General features: G+C 34.1%; 1 protein-coding gene across 2 annotated transcripts; it reads right to left on the bottom strand.

Moving 5' to 3' along the window:
- Nucleotides 1–10076: 10076 nt before the first annotated feature.
- LOC127086608 (protein HIRA) lies at nucleotides 10077–15950 on the bottom strand. 2 transcript variants are annotated; one of them, XM_051027390.1, is made up of 10 exons: nucleotides 15557–15950; nucleotides 14871–15146; nucleotides 14415–14666; nucleotides 13743–14140; nucleotides 12622–13633; nucleotides 12105–12315; nucleotides 11742–11982; nucleotides 11328–11450; nucleotides 10904–11021; nucleotides 10077–10762 (listed from the first exon to the last, which is right to left on the bottom strand). In XM_051027390.1, the coding sequence occupies exons 1-10, from the start codon at nucleotides 15662–15664 to the stop codon at nucleotides 10523–10525; spliced, it is 2979 nt and encodes a 992-aa protein (XP_050883347.1). In that variant the 5' UTR covers nucleotides 15665–15950; the 3' UTR covers nucleotides 10077–10522. The 2 variants fall into 2 exon arrangements, with proteins under 2 accessions (XP_050883347.1, XP_050883348.1); XM_051027391.1 differs by lacking the exon at nucleotides 15557–15950 and having other exon boundaries at nucleotides 14415–14669; nucleotides 14871–15089.
- Between the last annotated feature and the right edge of the window lie 2116 nt (nucleotides 15951–18066).

An 18066-nucleotide genomic window follows, 5' to 3' on the forward strand; every position in this document is an offset into this window, starting at 1 on the left:
GTTAATTTCACAAAATATGAGTGTTTGGCCACTGATGAGAAAAATGAAGTTCTTATAAGGGGATACAGGTCTAAGGACAGTTGTTACTTATGGACATCTCAAGAAATTAATTGGCTCTTCCACATGCTTAATATCTAAAAAAGATGAAGTCAACCTATGGGACCAAAAACTTGGACATCTACATATTAAAGGCATGAAAAAGATTGTATCAAAAGAATCCATCAGAGGTATTCCTAAGCTCAAGATTGAAGAAGGTAAAGTCAATGGTGAGTGTCAAATTGGGAAGTAAACCAAGATGTCCCATCCTAACTTACAACATCAGACCACTTCAAAAGTTATGGAACTTCTTCATATGGACCTAATGGGGCCTATGCAGGTTGAAAGCCTTGGTGGGAAAAGGTATTACTATGTGGTTGTTGATGATTTTTCAAGATTCACTTGGGTAAACTTCATCAAAAAAAATCAGATGTCTTTGAGGTTTACAAAGATTTATGTCAAAGGCTTCAAAGAGAGAAGCAGTATGGAATTGTCATGATTAGAAGTGACCATGGAAAAGAATATGAAAATAGAAAATTTGTTGAACTTTGCTCCTCTGAAGGTATTGGTCATGAGTTCTCTTCTCCCATCACCCTTCAGCAAAATGGAGTGGTTTAATACAAAAACATGACTCTACAAGAATCAACTAGAGTCATGCTTCATGCTAAGCAACTACCCTACCATTTTTGGCTGAAGCAATGAATATTATGTGCTATATTCATAATAGAGTTACTCTAAGAACTAGTACTTCAGCTACTCTTCATGAACTATGGAAAGAAAGGAAGCCTGTTGTCAAATACTTTCATGTACTTGGAAGCAAATGCTACATTTTGGTTGATCGTGAACAAAGAAGAAAGATGGATCCCAAGAGTGATGAAGGAATATTTCAGGGGTACTCTACAAATAATAGAGCCTATAGAGTTTTTAATTCCATAACCAAAGTCATGATGGAATCCATCAATGTTGTAGTGGATGATAATATCACAGAAAAAGGGACCGATGTTGATGAAGATGTTGGCACATCATTTTAGCAAATTGACACTTCTAAAAATGAGGGACTTATTGAGTCAGATAGTGAACCAGGAGGAAATGAACCAGACAACCACCAAGTCAACAAAGGTCCCTCTATCAGAATTCAGAAAGATTACCCAACATAACTCATTATTGGAAATCTTAATGAAGGGGTAACCACTAGATCTAGAGATGTGATATCAAATGCTTGTTTTGTCTTAAAGTTTGAACCTAAAAATGTGAAGGAAGCCTTGATTGATGAATTTTGGATCAATGTTATGCAAGAAGAACTAGGCAGTTTATAAGAAATGAAGTATGGGACTTAGTTCCTAGGCCTAAAGGAATGAATGTTATTGGGACAAAATGGATCTACAAGAATAAATCTGATGAAAAAGGAATTGTGACCAGAAATAAGGCTAGACTTGTTGCTCAAGGATACACTCAAATTGAAGGGGTTGACTTTGATAATACTTTTTCTCCTGTTGCTTTCATCGAGTCAATAAGACTACTGTTAGGAGTGGCTTGTTTGCTTAAATTTAAGTTATTTCAAATGGATATGAAAAGTGCCTTCTTAAATGGGTACTTGAATGAATAAGTCTATGTTGAACAACCCAGGGGGTCCATAGATCCTAACTTTCTAGATCATGTTTACAAACTAAGGAAAGCTCTTTATTGATTAAAGTAAGCACCTATGGCCTGGTATGAAAGGCTCATTGAGTTCCTTGTCAACAATGGATACAGGAAATGAGGAACAAACAAGACATTGTTTGTTAAAGAATAGCATAGTAAACTCGTGATAGCTCAAATATATGTTGATGACATTGTGTTTGGAGGGATATCGAACCATATGGTCCAACAATTTGTCAAACAGATGCAATTTGAATTTGAAATGATTCTTGTTGGTGAATTGACTTACTTTCTTGGGCTCCAAGTCAAACAAATGGATGACATTATCTTTATCTCTCAAAGCATGTATTCTAAGAGTATAATAAAGAATTTTGGCATGGAAAATGCTAGTCATAAAATGACACTTGCACCAACCCACTTGAAATTGACGAAAGATGAAAAAGGTGTAAATATTGATCAAAGTATGTATTGGAGTATGATTGGTAGTTTGTTGTATCTTACAGCTTGCAGACATGACATTACATTTGTTATAGGAGTATGTGAAAGTTATCAGTCTGAACCCAAAATGATTCATATTACTCAAGTGAAAGGGATCCTAAAGTACATCAATGGAACTAGTGACTATGGAATGTTGTATTCTCATAATACAAATTCCTTGCTTATAGGATATTATGATGCAGATTGGGCAGGAAGTGTTAATGAAAGGAAGAGCACTTCTGGAGGATGTTTCTTCTTGGGAAATAATATTATATCTTGGTTCATCAAGAAGCAAAATAGTGTGTCTTTATCTATGGTTGAGGCTGAATATATTGCAGCAGGAAGCAGTTGTTCTCAATTAATTTGGATGAAACAAATGTTAGAGGAATACAATGTCCAGCAAGATGTCATGACATTATATTATGACAACCTAAGTTCTATCAACATATCTAATAATCCTATTCAAAACAATAGAACTAAGAATATTGATATTTGTCATCATTTTATCAAGGATCTTGTTGAAGATAAAATTGTTACTCTTGAGCATGTAACCACTGAGAAGCAACTGGCAGATATTTTCACTAAAGCTTTAGATGCGAATCAGTTTGAAAAATTAAGGGGTGAATTGGGCATTTGCATGCTTCAAAAATTATAGCAATTATTGATATGGATATATGGAAATCAAATTTTCTCTTCCCTCCATTTAATGGTGCACAAAACTCAAGTAATATCATTACAAATCTTCCTTATTTTCCCAACGCACCATCCTAGCTACTCTATCAACATCATTCATGCTACCTCTTTTACTTTATCTCTCTCTCTCTCTCTCTCTCTCTCTCTCTCTCTCTCTCTCTCTCTCTCTATCTATCTATCTATCTATCTATCTATCTATCTATCTATATATATATATATATATATATATATATATATATATATATATATATATATATATATATATATCAACCTTACTCTCATTCACTCTCATCGATATATCTTCTCTGTGAAGTCCATGCCTCAAATATCCAAAATGTATCAACCTTCTGTCTCAACTCCCAGCAATCACACCAAGGAGCAATCGAACCCTAAAAATGTTGGTACTGAGATAGATCTCTCTGATGTCATTACTGATGTCATTCCCCTCTCGATGGTTCCTGGCCATGCAACCCCTATAAGGAAGGCTAGAACATCTTCTTCGAGGAAAGGTAATCCCTCTAAAGTAAGTATCTCTTCCTTTACATCCATGACTTCTAGAAATGTAAAAATTCTTGAACCCTCTACTACTGTAAAGAAACCATATTCTATGACTAGCTTGTACCTTGATCCCATTAATGCCGAACCTAATGTTGGTGCTTCTGAAGAATGTCCTACTATACCAAATGTTATGGAAGATGTTGAAGCCTCTTAAACTAGTAGTAGACCTAGGCATGTTACTAGTTTGAGTAAATCTAGCATGATCGTTACGGACAGAGACAACATAGATAAGAATATGCATGTGTTGATCTCTCAAGTTTTGGGTATTGACCATAAGACTGGTGTTGTTTCCCGATGTCTCCACATACTTGGCCCAACCTGATAACACTACTAAAACCCCTCTAGGTAAATCTGATGTCAATGTGTCTACTTTATCTCCTGAAAAATCGAAAGACAAAGAGGAGTCTGATGGGATGTCTGGTGATCTGGCTGACAAAAATGAAAACTCTATAGAGAAAAAGGATCAATCTACTGACACAGTGAATATAGAGGATTTTGAATCTGATGATGTGCACATTGGTCAAATACTGGCTCCGGGAATAGCTAAAAGGTTGAAGAACAGAAAAGGTCAAGCTATTGAATCCTCTAACCCACCCTCTAAATCTCTCAAGAGAAGAACTAGTGTTGGCCCTACAAAAAGATAGAGCAAAGTTGTTACTCCTGTTTCTAAGAATAAATATCTTAAAAGGAAGGAAGTTCCTTCTGAGTCTAGTGAATCTGACCATGATGTCGAACATAATGTTCAGGACATCGTTTCTACTGTCAGAAAGCAAGCTTCTGGGAAGAAGATTCCAACAAATGTTCCTGAAGTTCCAATTGACAACATTTCCTTTCACTCTGTGGAGAATGTAGAAAAATGGATATTTGTTTATCAAAGAAGACTAGCACTAGAAATAGAACTAGGAAAAGATGCTTTTGAATGCAGAGAGGTGATGAGTCTGATTCAAGAGATTGGATTAGTGAAAACTGTAACTGGATTTGGAAAGTGTTATGAAATTCTTGTTAAAGAATTTATTGTGAATCTTTAAAGAATGTGATAACAAGAGGAGCGAGGAGTTTAGAAAAGTGTATGTCAGAGGAAGATGTGTGGATTTTTCTCCTGAAATCATAAATAGGTTTTTGGGCAAAAATGAAGAAGAACAAGTTGAAGTGGAAGTCTCTGACAATGTTATCTACAGAGAGATCACTGCTAAACAAGTAAAGAAATGGACAAGGAAAGGGAAGTTTTCAACAAGTGATTTGTGTGTGAAGTATGTTGTACTTCACAGAATTGGAGCTGCTAATTGGGTGTCAATTAATCATACCTCCAACATTGCTACAGGATTGGGTAAGTTCATTTATATTGTAGGGGCAAAGTTAAGTTTTGATTTTTGATCCTATGTCTTTGATCAAACTATGAAGTATTCTGCCTCTTTTGCTGTGAAGATGCCAATAGTCTTTCCCTCATTAATTTGTGGTGTTATACTGATTCAACACCCAAGTATTTTAATTAGTTCTGATAGTATCTGCAAAAGAGACCCTCCCATATCATTACATTATAGGTTGTTCACTGGGAAATATGTTCCAGATATTGTCATGACATTTGGTCAGAAATCTTCCAGGCCTACTACTAGAACAGGTATCCTTGCTAATCTAAAAGATACTTGCAAAACCTTGGATGAAGCTATCAAAAGTTGTACTAAGAGGAAGAGCAGGCTTGAAATTTTGATAAAGTCCTTGTTTGAAGAAGAAGGAAACTTGAAAGGTGATGGAACAGGTGAAGAAGATGCAAATGAAGAAGGTACTAATACAAGTGATGATGAAGAAACTACCAGCAGTGATGAGGACAAAAGCACTATGGCTCTGGTTCTTCTATGTGTTGATTGCATTCTTTTTTTGTGGGATATGCCCAGAATATTTATGCACTTTATAGTGCTCTTGGTTTGTAACCTATTTTTTTATTGCTCTGCTAACTCTCATGTTTGGTTGTGTTTGTCAACTTTTTGGCTAAAAAGGGGGAGTAGTTATGATGTGATTGTGATTTATTAGTTCTGTAGTTGTGTTTGACTGGTTGGTAGGTTGCCCTGTCTCTTGCCCATTGAGGGGGAGAACGTATGGAGAGGGAGTAGCTCTTGCCCCTGGATCTGCTACTCAGGGGGGTCATTTTTTTTGCCTATAATGATATACTTATGGGCCGCCAGTGTTAATAATGTCAGGAAAAATGTCTTGACATCCTGAGTAAAGAGATTTTAGTTTTCTCCTAAGCAGGTTCTTCGTGTGAGAGTTTATCTCTCTGGCATAAGGCAATGTTATTTTCTTCTGCGCTTGCCTCTGGTGTTTTGGGGGGAAAGGATTTTGTTTTTTTATACTTGTACAGTGGTTTGTTGCTATGATCCTTACCCTCATTCATCTTGGTCTATGCAAAGGTTGTTTTAGCCAAAATTTGTCAAAGGGGGGGATTATTAGGTCTGGTATGTAGTGATTGGCTGCATTTTGGAAAAACAAGTATTTTAGTCAGATGTTGAACAAGATGTCCTGACATGTTGGTTCAATATTGGACTCTGGCCTGTTTTAGTATCTTGTAAGATTTGTTTCCTTTTATGAGATATCTGAAGATACACTAATGATTTAGTTCACGAAATATGTGAGTCAAGTAAAGTGTTTTCTAAAAAGCAAAAGACTATTTTGCCTTGACTTGTTTATGAAGTAAAGATGTCATAACATTTTTGGGAACATCTGATCTGATTGAAATCAAATATGCGGAAGATTGTGCATAGTCCTTGGATCTGCTGTGAATCAAGCCCGAAGCCCATGTCATTCAAATGCTATATATAGATCGTTTCTGAACCTAAGTAGGCATCGAAGTAATGTTGAATATTGTATGTGTTAGGGTTTTGTGTCTTTGTATTGTGTGAGTCATTCGAGTATCTCCTTGATACTTGAATTAGACCCGGTTTATTGAGTTATAACTGTTAATCCCTCAGAAGCTTTTAAACAAGAATGGATAGTATTTTCTATTATAAGTTGTTGTCTTTGTTGTATGATTGAAGGGAAGTGAGAGAGGTCTCAGATCTAGAAGAGTCTTAGATAGAAACGTTCACGGGTAGAGATTAGGTGAGAAGTTTGTAAAACCTGAGATCGTTTAGAAATTCTAACTTATTATGTGTTAGTGGATTTCCTTCTTATAATATTTGTTTCCTTTTGTGAGATATCTGAAGATACGCTGAAGATTTAGTTCACGAATTATGTGAGTCAAGTATAGCGTTTTCTAAAAAGCAAAAGACTGTTTTGCCTTGACTTGTTTATGAGGTAAAGATGTCAAAACATTTTTGGGAACATCTGATCTGATTGAAATCAAATATGCAGAAGATTGTGCAAAGTCCTTGGATCTACTGTGAATCAAGCCTGAAGCCCATGTCGTTCAAATGCTATATATAAATCGTTTATAAACCTAAGCAGGCATTGAAGCAACGTTGAATATTATATGTGTTAAGGTTTCGTGTCTTTGTATTGTGTGAGCCATTCGAGTGTCTCCTTGATACTTGAATTGGGCATGGTTTATTGAGTTGTAACTGTCAATCCCTCAGAAGCTTTTAAGCAAGAGTGTATTGTATTTTCTATTATAAGTTGTTGTCTCTGTTGTATGATTGAAGGGAAGTGAGAGAGGTCTCGGATCTAGAAGAGTCTTAGATTGAAACGTCCACGGGTAGATATTAGGTGAGAAGTTTATAAAACCTGAGGTTGTTTAGAACTTCGAACTAATTCTGTGTTAGTGGATTTCCTTCCTGGCTTGGTAATCCCCAGATGTAGGTGACGTTGCACCGAACTGGGTTAACAACCGCTTGTGTTCTTTTCTTTCGTGCTTTTATTTAAATCCTATTATTATTTGTAGTATGACTATGTGTTGACCCTGGTGTCATGTACGACATCCAAGATCTACATACCAGAATTTCACCAAATAATGAATATTGGAAGGAAATCACTAGGATTTTTGGCTATCTACTGAAAACCAAAAATCTTGGACTTCACCATGGTAGGTTCTCCGTTATACTAAAAGGATATGCCGATGCGAGTCGGATATCTAATTTGGGTGATCACAAATTCACAACTGGGTGGATATTTACACTAGCTGAAGGAGCAATTTCTCATAAGAGCAAGAAACAAACATGCATTACTCTTTCAACCATGGAATTGGAGTTTGTGGCTCTTGCTTCCGTTGGTCAAGAAGCAAAATGGTTGAGGAACCTTCTATTGGAATTTCCATTGGCAAAAGACAATGTTTCAAAGGTTTTTATACACTGCGATAGCCAAGCCTCTTTAACTAGAGCATTTAGCGAAGTGTATAATGGAAAGTATAGACATGTAAGACTTAGACACTCCTTCGTGAAAAAATTGATTAAGGATGAAATCAATTAACTCACCTATATACGAACGAGCTATAATATTGTTGGTCCATTTACTAAGTCATTGGTTAGAGACTTAGTAAAGACAGCCTCGAGAGGTATGGGGTTGAAACTCCTTAAATAAGAGTTCCAACAGCGGTGATAACTCAATCTTATGTTAACAGAACATTAACCTCAAGATTTAATGGGTAAAAACAAGTCGTTGATTTGGATGTTTGTCGGGCATTTGATAATAATGTTAACTATTTTCAATTAAGGGTTGAGTTTTTCCAAACTCTTAATGAAATTCAATACCGAGAATAAGTATCTCATGGAAAAGGATACAACATGAATTTCACCTATGTCAATTTCGAGATGGCATCGTCTCAAAGTGAGAGTTGGACTTTCTTTCATGAAAAATTCATGAAACAGGAGAGCGCATGGCCATGAATAAGTGTTTAGGCGAGATATGCAGGGGAAGAACCCTTAAAAAATGTGTGTAGGGTAGCGTCGGTCTAATCATATGGATTAATGGTTCAAAAGAATTGCTACCTAACATTCCGATTAGACTTTGCGTTGTCGTCACTAATGTTAAGTTTTAAATCGAATGATGTTTAACTGTATTAACATTCTTTATACCTCATTTTCTGGAATTAGACTTGTCATTATTAGAACAAGTGGGGGTTGTTGGAAATTATGGACAATCAATGTCCATGGGAGTGTTCCAATATGACAAGAAGTGCGCACTTAAGTTAATGACAATAAATGCATTTTCAATAGTCTCACATAGAAAGCGGTACTCACTTTAAAAGCATTTATAAAGACTTAAAAACATTAAACTCAACAAAGGAGTTAGAGAGGATAAAGTGTCATATGGACAAATATGATGGTCCCAAACATTATGCCACGTGTCTCATCTAAGCAACCCCTCGTCGGTGTCACCACCAACGACACCGGCTCCGGCTCCGTGACCGGGTCTGAGGGCGTGGGCATAGAGGCGCTAGTGGCGACTTATAGTTAATGTTAACTATTGCTCCTATTCTTTATCGTTGCTTAAAGTTTGAAAATTTTGAATTCGAAATATGCAACATTTCATGAAGTTGTGCATAATGTAACCATAGACAAACCAATGCAAACTTATGCTGAAAAGGTGTTGTTTCATCAAGAGTTGCAACCTTGTGAAACAACACATGCATGGCCTATGAATACATTATTCAGTATTCGAAAATCATTACAAAAAATTATGCATCCTTTTCACATAATTCCAGACACTCTTCCCTGCATTCGAATTTTCATCAGTCTTGTGCAGATTCGTTTAGAATGATGAATTATTCTTGGTATTCTTGTGTTCCAACTCTAAGACTATAAAGAGAGTGCTTGAAATACTTTTAAGAAAAGTGACATCATTCACGATTCAGACCTGGATCCATTTAACTTTAACGATTTTTCTAATACATGACATATTATAGATCAATCTTAAATCTTGACTTTTTATCATACTTAAACTTGAGAAAGCCTAACTCGTCTAATTTATTCACATCTATAATCAAACGACCGTAAATACCAATAACTCGTAAATAAATAAATAAAGCATCCCTTAAAAAAAGAAAAAGTAAAATAAATGAAAACAAAATATATCTAAACATAATATGCATCTAAAATGTAGGATTAAAAATTTAAACAGAAAGGTAAAATTTTAAAAATAAAGCAAATATATAGAAAAAATAATATTAGGACTATATGTATATAGCAGAAAATGAAAAGGAAATAAAAAAATATAACATATAAACAATAGAAAGAATAAAAAAAACAAATAAACAAAGTCATGAGAATATTGAAAACAAAATTAAAAGATTTTAAATGCACTTTAATCTTTTTATTTTCATTTTTTTTAATTTTGATCTTCTTATTTTAAAATTTGGTATTTTAATTCTTTTTTTAATATTTTTGAAAATTTTCTAAGTTTTGATCTTTTTATTTTAAAATTTGAAATTTCAGCTCTTCTTTTTTAATATTTTCAAAATTCTAATCAGGCATCGCATATGAGTGGCATTTTTAATGATGTAATAGTTAAATTGATGTGGTATAACTTAAATAGCATAACTGAAATTACATATTATTTATAATTACTTTTATCCTAATAATAATGCACAAAAAACAAAAATAAATAAATTTTGTAATGTAAAATTAATTAGCTTTATTAAAAAGATTACATATAATTAAAACAATTTATTTTTTAAAAATAAATATAATTTAAAATTTTATGGTAACTTAAACTATTTTTTTTTATTTTTTTCTTTTTTCTTCTTCAAATGGAAAAATATGTTATTATTAAAATAAAAAATAATTATAAATTACATAAGTTATGTGACATCATCAATTTACATTCTCTCTAGAATAGCTTTGAATTTCTAAGAACAGCTTATCATGTTCCAAATGAACAAGAAAAACAGCACAATCAACAATTAAACAAAAAATACAATAAACATTGGATACAACTACTAAAAAAATAACTCTAGTTTAGTTTCCTTTATTCAACATTTTACAAGAAGCAATTTCCAAGTTGATGGAAGAAGGTAGAGATGTGCCATTTTTTAGCTCAATTTCTGCTATACCTTTGGAGTGTGTTAGTGCTTTCAAGACGGTTTATTATTGCTTCCTTTACTCATGCATCTTTGTTATAACTTGATCAGTCATATGGAAATTTTGTTTCAACATTTTCGAGTTGATTTTCTACAACTACATCAGAAAGAATACTTCTAATTCAATTTTGCTTGAGCACTGTCTTCTTTGTCGGCTGCTAGTGAACTGCTCTCGATTGGTTTGGTTGCTGGTGGAGATGACTTTCGGAAAACGAGATTCAATTGGTCTTGATTTACATCAACTATATCATACTCAGATAACAGGTCCATGAATTCATTAAGCAATCTCTGGACTTTTCTGTTTGACGCCATCGATGGAAGAATATCTTCTCTAAGAAGCTTGTGTTTCCTCATTCCCTGCAAAGATCAAGCAAAAAAAGTTTGAGATCATGATGCGTTTGACCAATTAGGTTTTGTTGGTTAATAGAGATTCCAGCATCTTGTTAAAGTTTTGACATGTTTTTAAAGAAATGTGGGAAGTTGGAGCTTGAAGCTTACAAGGACAAAAGGATTCCATGCTAAGTTATTTGAATCTGAAGATGGTTCCTCGGCCATCCCTGTTGGAGGCCCAAGGAAACTCTCGCAAACTTCCCGTAATCGAGATTCATCAGCTTCTCTGCAATCATTTCATAATTATTATTTAGTCTGCAATAATCCACAATCACAAAGACAACAAGATATGCATGTATATGTATAATTACAACAAAGTAATCCATCTGGTCCTTTCTTATTATAAGAGAAAACAGAAAACATCAAAACCGATGAAACTATTCATTGTTGCAACCTTTTGAATGTTTAGTCAAGTTAAATACACTCAATAATATTTAAGAAGAAAACAAAATGATTGTGTGTTTAATGCAAGAACACTAAGGTGCTTAAATTGCACTAAGAAAAATCTAAACAAAAAATCGAAGAATTATACCTTGCAAGAAAGCGTACGTAGGACAATAGGCATTGGCGATATTCATTGGGAGATCCCAAAGCCAAGGAAGAAGCCAATTGAGCTTCCAAATGAGCACGTGTCTGCACTCCATCATCAGTAACTCTGTCAAGATATTTGTATTTAGTAAGGGTTCCTTTCAACGATAAAAAATCGAATAAAAGTGGGTATGAAGAAAATAAATACAGAACATGAGGTCAGAGATGTAGATAACAAACACATTCTTTCTTTTTTTCAAAGCAAAAATTGAAAGTGTAAATACATCATTATGAGTTACTGACACCCCAACAACATAACAATCGATAACAATCACATTCTATACTACAGTTCAACTAGAAAAATGGAATATTGACTACAGGCTGCTTAAAAAATAGATGACAATCAATACACACACACCTTGTCCAACCAGGCTTTCGAGCCAAATATTTTCTAAGATCAACCTGTAAAGCAGCCAGCTCACCACTTTGAATCGAACCCAAACTCCAAGAGCTGGCAAAATTTGATGCAGGGAAGCAATCATCTGCAACCCTAAGCCAACACTTGACACTCATGTCAAATAGGAAAGCATGGCGCGTGGCCAACACAACAAGAGGGGAACCAGATTTTGATAGCTTTGCAGATATAACTTTAATAGTCCCTGCAAAGAAATGGTGAAATTCAAAAAGATCAGAGTCACCAAATACGATTAAAATTGTTGAGAAATTCAAGGAAAGTTGCCTTCGTATCTAACAACTGTACTGTACGTAAAATATATGATACCTGCATCTTTAGTGGATGAGTTCAGACTTGAAGCAACTAAAGAAGTCAAAGAATCTTGAAGGAGACAAGTTCGGTTGAATAAATCCCATAAATAAAGGGATCCTTTTCTTGTCACCAGCATCAATGTCCAGCACTCGTCACAGTCTACAAATGTTGCAGATGACCCCATCATCATGGTAGGCATTGCTCGTCTCCCACACTTTGTGTAAATCTTCTCAAATGGAAGCAAAAGACAGAAAGTGGAGATAGCATAAGATCTTTACTCATATATTGTGCCCATAGTTTTAAAATCTCAGAGATTTAGAACCATGTACACCACACATTCTATACAAATTAGCTATTTTTCACTCCAAACACAGAAGCAAACTTATTTGAATTGAGACTTAAATATCAATAAAGGGTGGTCAGTACAACTGCCACAGCTAACTATGCGACCACAACCTACAGATTTATATCAGAAAATTTGTAGTAAAAGAAGACCATTTATACACATAATAATTGCAGAAAAGCAATTTACCTGCAGACATCCATCTTCACACCCAACTGCCCAGAAATTTGCATTGCCAGCTAAAACAGTGACTTTTCCTGATATCCTATCAGACCAAAGTGTTTGAGCATCCCTTGTGCATACAATTTCTGTTTCTTTCATCATTGACGTATTTCCCAGCCCTACAATATCATTTACAGTGTGTTCTCTTGGGCGCGCTTCCAAAAGAAGAGGTGGAGAATCTTCCCCTCCTTTCTTATCAAATACTCTAATAGAAAGTTTAGCATTACAAGCAGCTAAAGAACTAGAATTTGTTGAATTGCCCAACTGCTGAACATCGATGCTTCCATCACCAGCAGAATCTGGAACTTTCTCAATTATCAGGCCCTCGGAAATTGTGGCTCTAGCGGTAATCCCTGAGCGTTCTTTTGAATCTGAATGCCTGATATGCAGTCCCCCTAATGTACTTGCTCTCATGTCATCATCATTAGGTATAGCTCTGTCAGAATCCTTTCTGTGTTCAGAAGAGACAAGAGGAAAACCAAGTGCTTGCGGAGCTGCACCAGATATGTTTTCTTGTTGAACAGGCACTCCAACTACTTCAGGAATAATCCTTTTACGGCCATCAGCGCGTCTATACTCTTTTTGCTTAACGGGCCTAGAAACTTGAGAAGAGGTTGTAAGCATGTTTGATTTATCCCCTACAGGACCTCCACTCTTCTTATTATTATCAACTTGAGGCTTGGAATTCTTTATAGCATCCCCTGCACTAACACAAGCCTTTGCCGTTGTCTTGTTTTGTTGAACATCAGAAACCACCTTCTTGCTAGATGTTTGTTTGGTAGAAGCTGCTTCTAGAAGTAACTGTGCCGGACATTCTGCTAAGTTTACTTTACGACCATTCACATCACCGTAACGACTTCTCTTCAACTCATCCAGTTCAGCATCACCTAATATCTGACCAAGTTCCTTTACATCAAAATGAAATTTAGCTACAGATCCCTCCAAGGAACATGCAAAAAGTGAATATCCATCAGGGCTCCTGTTTCAAAAGGGAAAAAAGAGAGAACTCGATCAGAGAAATAATAAAGTTAAAATATTATATATAGCACAACGTATCAAATGCAACAATTCCAGATGAAGAGAAATACCAGGATAAATCCACAACACTTTGAGTAAAAAAATGCTTGGCCACAAATAGAGGACGGGGACTTGCAGTAGTCCACACTGTTACAGTCCGATCCTGACTTCCAATGGCAATTACATTGTAAGGTTGTGGTTCTGTGCATCCAGTCTTGGAAGCACCGTTGGTCCACCCGGCAGGTTCAGACTTCACTTCTTGAGTATTAGATGAATTCTTTCTGAACATAAAATGGTTGAACTTAACCACAATGATCGGAGCATTGTGCCCTAAGAAATCAAATGTTGCAGACCATTCCCCTCTTTCAAGAACGGGAGCAGAATGCCTCGGCTTCTTGAAACCGTGAGTAGTGGTAATGAAATGACCACAAGGAGACCACCCAAGCCGCCTGAAAAAGGTTGATCCAAGCTGAAAAAAAAAAGGAAATGTTGATTAGGAAATAGAAAGTTGAATTGGATCAAAAACACTGAAAAATATAATTCAATTGGTATGCAATGTCAGTGTAAAAAAGTTCCACACATGCATCCGATCACATCTCACTACATAGATAATTGTGGAGATATTTTAAGAACTAGCATAGCAAAGTGGCACAATGATGAAATGTAATTAGATGCATGTGATAAAAAAAAAATTTACACCGACAGTGCATATCAATTAAAACTTTTAGAAATAAGAAACTTACTGATTTTGACCAATGACCATCTGTCTTATGAGCAAGACTCCAATCACTAGTTCGCCAAATAATTACAGTTTTATCATCCGACTGACTTGCTATAAAAGAGCCAATAGGATCCCAAGCAACGCCTTTAACCAGGCTAGAGTGGCCCCTTAGAACAGCAGTGCAAATGCCATTGTTCATATTCCATACATGGATAGTGTTGTCCAAACTCCCACTTGCCAAAGAAGAATCATCAGGAGACCAATTAAGATCCACCTACTTTAAGCATGGACAAATAGATCCCAAGTTAATGATGATAATTGAAATATAAAAGCATTCTGATAAAGAGCTAGAGGCCTGTTTAGATGACAAATTTGGTTCACAAAATTCCAAATAGAGAGAAAATCCAGTATTTAAATTAATTGGTTGAAAGTATTTTTAAGAGACGAGAGGTTGAAAAAGGAAAAGATATTGCATTACCACATCAGCAGAGTGCCCTCTCAGAGTCATTGTGACTTTCCAGTTTTCAATATCCGGAGGCTCTCCACTGCCAAATTCTGTGGTTCCTGAACCAGGCTTTCTCTCGTGAATTAATATCGCCTGATCATCAGACCCTGATGCAACAAATCTTCCATGCTTGGCCCACCTAACACAATTGACAGACCCAAAGTGATCACGCATGGTCGCAAGAAGCCTTTGAGAAGAGTCACAACTCTCCATGTCGGTACTAAAAGACTTCATATTCCATACGCGAACCTGCACAAAACATAGCTGACAATGTGAATGTGTGGAAAATAATTCAAGTCAGTGTTGTCAAATAGCACCTACAGTGTAGCAGAATTTAAACAAATCACTATTGTTCCGCGATACACTATTTAGTACAAATTGTTGTCAAATAGAAGCTAAACCTTAACCAACCCTATAGCACCATATCTAATACAATATGAAATGTGATTCACCAGAAGACACCTCGAAAATGTGGTTTCTTAAGCTAAATTATCCATCTAGATTAACAACTGACAAACAAAAAAGATACTTACCTTACCCTGCAAATCAATGTTTAACAAGAAAGCATACACGAAATGCAAGTACACATTAAGTCAAGAAAAATAGGAACAATCTCAATGCGTCAAAAGATCAAACATATTGAGAGCAAAATTTGATACCTTATGGTCACCACCACCAGTGGCAAATCTGAGTCCACCCGGTTGAACATCAATGGAGAAAATTTGCATACCTTCATGTCTTACCCAACTAGGTTTTTCAGCAATCATTTTCCCAGAAAAAAAAATCAAATATTTTTACACTGTGATTGTAGCAAATTCAATTCCTTTTATATTCTATAAAAGAAAAGGTTGAATTTGAATTAGGGGGAAGTTGAAGGAGCTTAGAAGTTCATCCAGTGTGGTGAAAACCTAGGAGATTGTTACTCAGATTGGTCGTAATGATTTCTCTGAAAGCAAACAAGTGTAGAAACCAGAACCTAAATTTACTGAATTGGACACATGTATACTCAACAAGGGTTTACCTGTTTTTTCGAAAGGGTAAACGAAACTGTATAACCCTAGAATAAATAAAACAGAGTTTTTCTTATTGCTTACAAAAATAAAATATTTTTAAAAAAATTGAAAATAATATTATAACAAATAAAATAAACCAGAAGGATGAAGGCCCACAACTTTGAGAAGCAAAGCAAAAACCAATCTTGAAACCGTTTTATTAGAGTTCAATTATTACTTTTAACTATTGGAAGCTGTTTTATTAAATCTAATTGATAGTTTCCCCAATGAGCGAACAGTATTTTTAATCATATATTTATAAAAGAATTTGTTTTTAAAATTAGTTTTGTAATACAAATATAAATTTGTCATTAACAAAATTTATAGTTGTATTAATTATAAATATTATTAATTATATTTTTTATTTATAATTTATTAATCAAGCTTATCATTTTATTAATCTATAAAATATATAACATTAACTAAGTTATGACATTAAAATAGGAAATATAGAGTTTTTATACTCTATTTTATATTTTAATGTAGAAATTTGGTTAATTAATATATATTTTATTGATTAATAAAATGATAAATTTAGTTAATAAATTATAAGTAAAATAAATGGTTGATAACATACATTTGTGTTATTAATGCAATAGTAAAATTGGTTAATAACATATATTTATATATACTCTTAGATTTGTCTTATAAAATAAATTTTAAAAAATTATAAATAAATATATTTTTATTTTAAAATTTTACAAAAATAAAAGTAATTTTCACAGCTATATGGTAAAGTGTAGGGTGTCAAATTTCATTGTAAAAGTTAGTTTAGCATAGGTTAAAGTTTAAATTCAACGCAGAAGAAATATTAATATATTAAATTAAAACAAGTATAATATAATAGATAAATTTGAAAAATAATAATAATAATAATAATAATAAAAAGGAGACAAAACTTGGAAAAAAAATTAAGATATAATTGTGAATGAGGTAGTTGATAAGAAGAAATTGAACGAGAAAATCAAAGTCTTTCTATTGACCTATCATTTGATTATTAATATTTAACTATAAAAAAAAATGAAAAAGAAACACGAATTTTTATCTTTATCAATAAAATCTAACTATAATATAAATAAGAATCATTTTAATGAGTATTAAAACATTTATAGTTTATGGGTTATAATGTGTGTGAAACCAATATAATATAAATTATTGATTAAATGGCAAATAAACATGTCTGTTTTGTTTAAGCTTATCTGTAAAAAAAAATAGGGCAAAATGGTTATTGTTAAGGATATTGGTCTAAAGTCTTGTCCTTCTTGCAAAAAAAAATTGGGTGAGATAGTTTCACGGACATTGCATATTTAAATTCTAAAAATTGAAAAAATTATGTTAATATTTGCGTCCGCAAAAAATCTAAAAAAGAAACAGGATGGGACAAGCATATTAGAGGATGTAGACATAATACTTTGGTATGTCTCGTGAAAAAGTGCAAATAAAATGGGTATGTCTGACGGGTCGGGTCTAATTTGTCACCCTTAATCAACAAAGAGTCAGACATGCTCATAATTTTGAGTATAAGTCTTAGGTAAGGAGATTTATTATCCTCGTATTTTTTCATTTTGTGTGCACAAAGGGTAACTTCTTTGAGTAATAAAAAAAAATGAATAGGAGAACTATATGGTATTCGTGTATGAAGGGGGTATACATTCATCTTTCTTATTGATGGTTGTTTTTTGTTTTGTAGGGTTACGAAAAGAGAAACAACAACGATGATGAAAATATTTATCATTTATGAAGAAGTTTTACGGTAACAAATGAACTTTCAAATATCAGAGGTCTTCTTTAGCAAGCAAGAATGTGGGTGTGGAAGTCAAATTCAAAATAACATAGTATATATTACTCCCTCCGTCCCACAGTGAGTGATCCATTTGGAATAAAATAATGTTAAAAATGAATGACTCGTTTCAATTTCTAATGCATTTTTTCAATTCTACCCTATAATTAATATTACTTTCATCATTCTCAATACTTGAATAGGGATACTATAGTAAACATGTCATTATTTCTTTCATTTATTCATTTTTCTTAATTGGTGTGAAATAAGTACTCCCTACGTCCCTCAATGAGTGACCCAGTTGACTATTTGACACAGATTATGAAAAATAAATAAA

This window comes from Lathyrus oleraceus, chromosome 5 (assembly GCF_024323335.1).
Source record: "Lathyrus oleraceus cultivar Zhongwan6 chromosome 5, CAAS_Psat_ZW6_1.0, whole genome shotgun sequence".
NCBI classification, from domain to species: domain Eukaryota; kingdom Viridiplantae; phylum Streptophyta; class Magnoliopsida; order Fabales; family Fabaceae; genus Lathyrus; species Lathyrus oleraceus.

Coding starts and splice junctions, on each gene's coding strand:
- LOC127086608 (XM_051027390.1), bottom strand. CDS start 15,664: ATGATTGCTGAAAAACCTAGTTGGGTAAGACATGAAGGTATGCAAATT. Junction 15,147..15,556: donor CTGGTGGTGGTGACCATAAG/GTATCAAATTTT, acceptor TGTTTTGTGCAG/GTTCGCGTATGGAATATGAA. Junction 12,316..12,621: donor GTGAAGATGGATGTCTGCAG/GTAAATTGCTTT, acceptor CCATTTGAGAAG/ATTTACACAAAGTGTGGGAG.